Source organism: Chrysochloris asiatica, unplaced genomic scaffold, assembly GCF_000296735.1.
Source record: "Chrysochloris asiatica unplaced genomic scaffold, ChrAsi1.0 scaffold00288, whole genome shotgun sequence".
Taxonomy (NCBI): Eukaryota; Metazoa; Chordata; class Mammalia; order Afrosoricida; family Chrysochloridae; genus Chrysochloris; species Chrysochloris asiatica.
The window spans coordinates 1,634,546-1,643,685 of record NW_006408806.1 but is presented as its reverse complement, the minus strand read 5'-3'; the positions used below and the strand labels follow the sequence as shown (position 1 = coordinate 1,643,685).

The window sequence follows — 9,140 nt, the reverse complement described above, 5'->3', positions numbered from 1 at the left end:
TAGGATGAATGTAAAACTAATGTTCTGCCATGTAAACTATCACATAATTCACAATAAAACATTAAAAAATTAATTAATTTAAAAAATATGCAAGTTGATAAAGGAAAAGATTTTACATAGTGGTTATGAATCAGGCTGCGAACCTCAGGGTCAGTAGTTGGAAACTACCAGCTGTTCCGCGGAAGAAAGATGAGGCGTTCTGCTCCTGTAAAGATTTACAGCCTCGGAAACCCTTTATAGGGTCGTTATGAGTCGGAATCAACTCCATGGCACATAACAACAACAATGTAAAAAATTAAATAAATATTATGAAAACATTTGCTCATATATACTTAACATTATTTATTCTCAATTCATAGAAAATTACAGGGGTTTACTTCATGTTTTTTCCTGAACAAGTGAGACTTAATTATATACTCCTTATAAACAAAAAGTTCTTCAAGAATGTCATCAGAAGTTCAGAAGAACAAATGGAATATCTGAAGCAAGATAAACCTTGCAGATTTACTAACAGGACAGTTATTTTTATCAAGAAAAGACATGCACTGTCTGTGTTACTATTTTTCTTTCACATCATCAGAGAATCTCCATAGACAATGGGCTAGATTTTTATAACTATGTATCAAAACGAGTCCTGGTGTGGCACTGTGGGCTAATGTGTCAGACTACAAAGTCGTTTGAAATGCAAGGTCAGTGATTCAAGCTCACCAGCTGCTCCTTGGAAACCCTATACAGGGTTGCTATGGCTCAGAATTGACTAGACTGCACTTAACAACAACAACATAAAGGACCCCTGGTGTGGCGCTGTAAGATCAGTCAGCAGTTCAAACCCATCAGCTGCTCCTTGGAAATTGTATACAGGGTAGCGATAAGTCAAAACTGACTCAACAGCACTTAACAATAACAACGTATACTATAAAAACATATTATATAAAAAATGAATCAAATGTGTTAATAAATTATATCATTCTTTTTAAGTTATCACTTAGGATGACCATGATAAGGCAGTAAAAGCAATAAATTACTTTTTAAATTGGACTGTTTTATTAATTAAAAAACAAAATTTGGATTTTTTAAGGAAAGATTCCAAAATATGTGTTTGATCTTCCCAAATGGACTATAAAGGTGTGAATGTTTTTATCAATTTATATTAAATATACCCAGAATTAGTGAACTAAAGTCTAGTTATATGTTTGACAGAGTATATGGAACTCTGAAAATAAAGCACTCATTCTATGAAAATAAAGCACCTAGACACTCCTGATGCTCTTAGTAACTTTCAGTGGCAGATATAAGAGAGTGTTCAATGGTTAAGTGAAAGCCACAAAAGAAAATGCCATTTTGTTTGCCCTTGATAACAGTAAAACTTACTTTGCTTACTTTATTTTGAGAGGAACTTGATTTGCCCAGTTTCTAAATTTTGCAGATGGCAGAAAGAATTAGCTGAGTACAAGAGAGAGGAGAAGGGAACTCTCTAGATGAAAGTATATAAAGTTCGAATTGCTGATTCCACTACAGATTTGTCAATGTCTTTGATGTTTTATTATAGTAGGCTGGCAAACAAAGTACTGACTTTAAACTCTGTTTTATTTCTTCTCTACTTCCTTTGCTAACTAAGGTAGTAGTTCTTCACTGTGGACTTGACAAATGGAAGAGGTAGAAGGCAATTTAAACAGATGCAAAATCCTTTCCAAAATCACTTGGCAAATGTTCATATTCTAAAATCTCATGCAAACTTTCCAGAAGTGGAAATACTTATTGTCATGGATTGAATTGAATCTCCCTAAAATATGTGTCAGCTTGGATGGATCATAATTCTCCATGGTTTGGCATTTATGACCTGATGTGACAAACCAATAAGGAGATTAAGGGTGGAATGTCATTGCTGTCAAGGGCCATCTGGTTGGTTCTGACTCACAGTGACCCTGCATAGGGTTTCCAAGGAGCAGGTGGTTGGTTGAACCCCTGACATTGCAGACAGTAGTCCAGTGCTGATCCTACAGTGTCATACCAGGACTCCAAGGGTGGGATGCACCATCCTTAATCCCATCAGATCCTGATCTGATGTATGGAAGAATCCCAAGGGATTCCCAACACAACAACCTTTTATCTTATGAGAGAAGAGAGGAGGGAGATTTGATTAGAGAAAGGGGGACCTGCTACCACCCAGACAGAAGAGTCAGGAGAGAAGGACATCCTTTGGAAATGTGTTCCCTGCACTGTGAAGCACCTAGATCCAGGGAGCAATTGATGTTAATACACACAGCAATCTTCAAGGAATGCTGGACCTACCTATACATATAGAAGGGAGACCTGGGACTCTCCCAGAGCCAGCACTCTGAATTCAAACTTTTAACCTCCTAAACTGTGAAAGAATTAATTTCTACTTGTTGAAGTCATCTATTTAAGGTATTTCTGTTATAGTAGCACTAGAGAACTGAGACACTTTCCCTTGATGAACTATACATACACAAACACGTACTCATACAGGCATACCAAACCCAAAACCAAACCCACTGCCATCAAGTCAATTCCAACTCACAGCAACCCTAGATAGGATTTTGAGACAGTAAATCTTTATGAGAACAGACACGCTCATCTTTCTCTAGAGGAGTAGCTAGTGGTTTGAACCACCAACATTGTGTTTAACACCCCAATGCCTATCCCAAAGTGCCACCTGGGCTCCAACACAGATACCTATAACCTTCAATATTTAACAACAATGATTCTATGTCTTCCCTGTATCCTCCCTATTTATAAGAACCTTATTATTCAAGACCAAGCACAGATGTTTTTTGTTCTATGAAATCTTCTCTGATCAAGCAGAAGTTGTTTCTTCTTTTAAATGCCTATGAATCATTCTTATTTAACTCTTAGCATATACTCTGTCTTTTAGTTATCTTTCCATGAGTACTTGATGATAAGCCCACACAAGGGAGGGTCACATCTATATTATTTGCTCTCCATAGAGTCTAGTACTATGTGGCAAAATAGAGGTTTTTCTGATAATTATTACCATGATAGAACACTAGTATGTTGGATGGTAAATCACTACCATGTTAGGTTAAAAATGAATTCGAATGAGAGTACTTATGTTATTGTTGTTACATGCTGTTGAGTTGGTTCCAACTCATAGTGACCTCTATAAGGTTTCCAAGGAATGATTGGTGACTTTGAACCACCGACCTTGTGATTCAAACTGACCTTGTGGTTGAGTGTCTATCATGCAGCACCACACTAGCACCCCACTTATATCATAGAAACCAGTAAACAGTATAAATCAGAGCTTTCTATACTTATGTATGTATTTCTGTCTGTCTGTCTGTATTTATTTATGAGCCAGTTTACCAGCTGAGTTTTTGGTATGCTCGCATTCCCCCGCAGACCTTCTATTACAATAGGTGAAAATGTCCGGCAAGTCATGAAGGACTTTTATTCTCTCTTAAAAGAGTTAATTTGGAATCAAATACAGGAAACGGCACACACACATGCACACACACACACACACACACACAATCTACAGACAAATATGTGGCATGCTCTATCCAAATTGGTTTTGGACATTTTCAAGTTATGGGAAAGGAGTTTCCTAGGATTCATAGGGTTCACTTAAAATCTAAATTAGCATTTTAAAAAAGCAATTTCATCAGAACATCTTAGTATTGCAAAATATTAGTAGTTGTCTCCAGGGGAACATTTAAAAAAACAACTGTTTGAAAAAGAACGGTCTTCAAATATTCTTCAACTATGTTGTTAAATGTCCCATTAAATCGTATACAGAATAAGAAAGCTAAGTCTCGACCTCTACTTCATATTAATTCTGTGCAAGTTTTGTGAAGCTACTTAAGGGGCATCATAAAGAATAATACTTTTTTTTGTACCTTCTTCTTTTCAATTATTATTATTTTAATGTAATTAAAGTTGAGAATCACCATCTGATATAGAGTAGCTCTGAAAATGCTGGAAACTATGTGAACCAGAATATTCCAACATCAACTACTTAGGACATTTTATCTACATTGGCATTGAAAAACAATAAAACCCAAGACTTTGATCTGCCCAAAGGCGAGGCACTTCATTCTCTTCTTGCGTGTTCAAGAGAAGTAGACTAAAAAGTCTGGCAACCTAGCAAGACCAAAGCTAGGAAGTCAAAACTAAATAGTTAAGAATGAAGTTTTCCCTTTTTAAAACATTAGCTAAGAAATGAGTATGTCCTAGACATTTACCAGCAAGATGTGAGGCTGTGCTTAAAAAGGGTCATTTGGCCTATTATCTACTTTAGTTCAAGGAGATAATTCAAATGGAAGGATAGGCAGCATTCTTACCATAAAAAATAGAAACATACAAACAGGCACACACTTAAATCAATTTCTTAGAAGGAAAAAATATTTTAAAAGATAAATGGTATTTTGGATTCGATAAAAACTTTTGAGATATTTGAGAAGTGGGAGTTACTAACCAGCAGTATTTTTATTTTCTTCTCCTGGCATTTGCCACTATCACCCGCCTGCTCCCATTGGATATAAAAATTGTGATGACAAGGAAAGTGTATGATCTCATAATTTATATAATGTCATCACTGTGTTGTAAAGAAGCAAATGGCTGATCAAATAACTGAATGAAAAAAAAAATGATGAATTTGAATAATCTGAGAAAGATAATGGAGAGAGACCATTTCCAGAATGAGTTTATTTTTGTTCATACTTCTTGTTGTTAAGTGCTGCCAAGTCAATTCTGACTCATAATGAGCAGCTGGTGGATTTGAACTGCCAACCTTGCAGTTCAAACCAACCTTGTGGTTGAGTGCTTATTCTATAGTGCCATACCAGGGCTCCTCAAAATTTGATTTAGAATTTGTTATGGATTAAATTATGTCCTCTAAAAGGGTATGTGGAAGTCCCAAGCCCTGGTACCTATGAATGTGACCTTATTTGGAAATACCAGTAGGGTCTTTGAAAAAGTTAACATGAGGACATATGAGGGGGTCTTCAAAAAGTTAATAGAAAATGAAACGAAAAGACATGAGTGCTAGTTCACTCTGAGTGACTTATGAAATACAAAAGACATAGAGACACATAAAAGATGGTCATGTGACCATTTGACTTCTACTGCAGGGATAAACAAGGAATACCTGGAACTACCAGAAGGTGAGGGACATGAACGGATTCTCCGCTCAGAGCATTCAAAGAGAACCTGTCCTGTGGAATACAGGACTACTAGCCTCCAGAACTATGAGACAATAGCTAATTTAAAGCTATACATTTTGTAGTGTCTTGTTAGGGCAGCCCTAGGAAACTAAGACAGACTTAAAATAGCCCTATGAGAAAGTTCTATTATAAAAACAACATAGTCAATGGAAAGCCCATCCTTCTTAAAGTTTCTCCCCAAGAACTGGGTAAGAGAAACCACAGGCACTGACAATTCTACAGACATTAGATGCCTTTCTTATGCCACCATCTTTAACTTTCTCCTGGCTCATTCTTCATTTTAGAATTCAGTTTGAAATCACCTCAGTGTTTTTTAAACATCCTCACGGCTTTTCTAAACCATCTTCAAGAATATTATGACTTCAGTTTCACAGATACAAACAAAATGATTCCTGGGAGGTCCAAAGTTCATTTGTTTGAGCCTCATATGAACAAAAACACCGTCATGTGTTGAAGAAATACAGAGGAGCTGGTATCCACAGCCTCACTGTACCCTGGAGGCTGAAGGCAACGCTTCCTCCCACTGAACACTTCTGCCCAGAAAAGAAAGATTGCTTATGTTTAGGGAAGGAGTTAGGAGTGGGGTGGAAGATAGCGAGAATATTACAGACAACATTTCCTAGCCTGTTTTATTTTTTAAAACATGTCTTCCTCTCATGAAGGCAGGCATTCTTTCTGCTCTTAAGTCTCCTTATTAGGTGCTAGTTCCACACTACACAGCATGTTGTGCACTAACATAATTAAAATGTTAAAGTTTGCAAAACACTTTCTTTGCATACGCTGTTCTCTACATTGGCAAGAAAAGCCATGAATACGGTGCTGTCAAGGTTATTAAGTAAAGTTGCAAAAGGATTAGATTGCACACCATATGGGCAGAAGGAAATTTGCCTTAAAATTACAGTTCAGTTTTCTGGCACCTCCTCAAACTCTCTCCCATACCTAGCAACTACAATTTCCATTAGAGAATCACTGCTTTTGAAAAGTGAATAACAGATGTTAAAAAAATATCCTTCCCACCATACTGCTGGGATTCTCTCTACAATTTATGTTTAGAATGTTTTTATCATAGCTTTATTTTTATCAGTTTGTTTCTTTTACTTTGTCTAAAAGATTATCCTGACTTCTTAGGACACAAAAAAATGGGTTTGGTGTGCAAATAATTAATTGTCCAGTGTCCTTAACAGTGAGAGATATCAGTGGGCCATTTGGGACTTAATTTCTGGTCAACATATTAATTCATCAACATTTCATAAGTTATAAAAAGAATAGCAATTCTCTTACTTTGGAAGTTTTTCCAGCACAGTCTTCAGTTCTTCACATATGAGCTTCACAAGACCATTCTTTATATTACTATATGAAACATCAATCATGAAGATAAAGGCTGGTGGGTTGGGAGGTTTGTTTTTCTATAGGAAAGCCAAAAAATATATAATTAAATATAATTAGAAATGACATACATTTAATAATCAAATTAAAACACTCATGAGAAACTCTCAGAAGTCAACAGATGGTTCATTTGATATTTTGGATATAACGTCTATGGCGTTAAATCACTACAGTCTCTGATGCTATAAAAATGATAAAAGAAGCTGATTACTTTTCAGAGTAAGATCTGGGTCCTACTATTGAATTAGCTTCACTTTTATAAAGCTCCAAAGACTTTATTACTGCAACTGTCCAACAAGTACAGTATTGTAGCCAACCATATTTATAACACTGTGTCTCAAAGGCTGGCAAACTGTTCCAGATAAGGGTATACACAATAATTAGTTTTTGAAATTATAATAAAACTTTATAATTTGCATGTAGTATTTTCAAATCTCTTCTCTTACATAAACACTCTCAGTTTTAAAGAAGAAATTATACACCAAAATGTACTTGTATACTTTTCTAAGATTGTACCACATTGTTACAGACTTACCTAATTTCTCACATATTTATGGTAAAACAGAATGTTAGGTCTTTTCTCTATTTGTATAAAACAATCATTATAACAGAGAGCAGCTGCCACGAAAATGATTTGTAGCTGTGTGTCCCCTCACTGGCTGATGTTCAAATAACTCTTAGGATGGGATTCTTCAGTTTGGGTCTAACAAAATATTTAGAAAGGAGAGCCACAAACAATTTTTTGTGTGTGACTCACAAAGAGACTAAGAATGAAAACTAATTTAATTTCTAACTTTGTGATAACAAAAGATTTTATAATAAAATATTTTAATATAATTCTAAAATAATGGCAGAGTACCTAAATTATCTTATTGATCCATTCTTCATCTGTTACAAGGGTAGATACAACATTCTTCTAATAAAAGTCATTTTTTTTGAAAATTTCAAACATGTTGTTGTTAAGTGTTGTTGAGTCAGTTCCAACTCATAGTGACCCTGTCCAAGGAGTGGCTGGTGAATTTGAACCACCAACCTTATGGTTAGCTGTCCAGTGCTTATCCTACAGCACCATGCCAGGACAAAATTGAAAAAATATTAACAACTTCGAAATTTCATCACTTTGCCACATTTACCAAAAACAGATGGACAAAGAAATGAAAATACTGTTGTCTGTGTCATTAATTATTACTGAAAATCATTTCTGATTTCCATGTTGTTGTTGTTGTTAAGTTCCATCGAGTCAGTTTGGACCCATTGTGACCCTGGTATAGGGTTTCTGAGAAGCAGCTGGTGAGCTTGCACTGCCAACCCTGAGGTTCAAACCAACTTTGCAGTCCAGCCCATTAACCTGCACCACACCAGGACTCCCATACCTAATCTAATTCATAACATAAGCCTATTTCAATTGGTAACACTCAATAAAAATACTAAACATCTTGTCATTTTTGTGTTCTCTCCTAAATTCTGTTTTACCAATTCCTCACTACATATTTTCCATATCTCCAACCTATACATTTCTACGGGAATGCATAACTTACTTTCTATATATGCATATAAAAATGAATACACTATTCCTCTGTTGCACATTCTCTTCCAACTTCTTTGTCTCTATCAATAAAACCACTAGGCACCAAGTCAAAGGCTAGAACTACAGAATTAGAACTGTTTCTTCCTTTTCAGGCATGGAGTTTTCTTTCAGAATACTTCTTTATAATATTTTACCCCATCCTTACACTTAACCTGGGAGCCTGGCATCTTGTGCCTTGAAGAACTGCAATGGCTTCATCCCTGGCTTCCTTAATCCATCACATTACCTATTCACTTCGGTTAACTTCATCCAAGCTTAGTCTCCTTATGTTTCCAGGCCACGCTATAGAAACTGTAGCATAATGATTTCGAGTCGGGCTGCTAACCTCAAGGTCAGCAGTTCAAAACTACCAGCCGTTCCATGGGAGAAAGATGAGGCTTTCTGCTCCCATAAAGATTTACAGTCTTGGAAACGTTATGCAGGGTCGCTATGAGTTGGAACCGACTCCATGGCACACCACCACCTCCGACTTACTAATTTATAGTGACTTGAAATAAAATCCACTGTTATTCTAAATCTCTTTGCAACTTGAGGCAGGCTCGCCAATCTCACTGTCTTAGCTCCTATGTAGAGTGGCATCATCTCCTCTCCCATTTTTCTGACTTCTGCTTTTGTTATTGTTTGTCTCATCTTCTTTCCAAAGGATGTATTCTTCCCTCCTTACATCATATTCTCCACCATGGGATTTTCATCCATTCATTCAGTTTTAACTAGCACTTCTATGCAGCCAACCAGTCTGTTGCCAGTGAATCGATTCTGACTCATGGCGACCTCATGTGCTTCACAGTACAGCTGTGCCCTGCAGGGTTGTCATGGCTGTGGACTTCCAGAAGTAGACCTCCAGACTTTTCTTTGAAGGTGGATTTGAATTGTTAATATTTCAGTTAGTAGTAGAACTCTTAACTATTTGAGCCACCCAGAGAATCACAGCATCTCTGTATTTGTTGTTGTTGTTGTTA

At 36.4% G+C, this 9,140-nt stretch overlaps 1 protein-coding gene across 2 annotated transcripts in view; it reads right to left on the bottom strand.

The window, feature by feature from the left end:
- Nucleotides 1-9,140, bottom strand: part of SEC24D (SEC24 family member D) — a 166,912-nt gene that overhangs the window by 72,783 nt on the left and 84,989 nt on the right. For both annotated transcript variants that reach the window (XM_006874588.1, XM_006874587.1), the window contains one exon: nt 6,489-6,613. In XM_006874588.1, the coding sequence (XP_006874650.1) occupies nt 6,489-6,613 (125 nt within the window). The remainder of the gene's footprint in view (nt 1-6,488; nt 6,614-9,140) is intronic.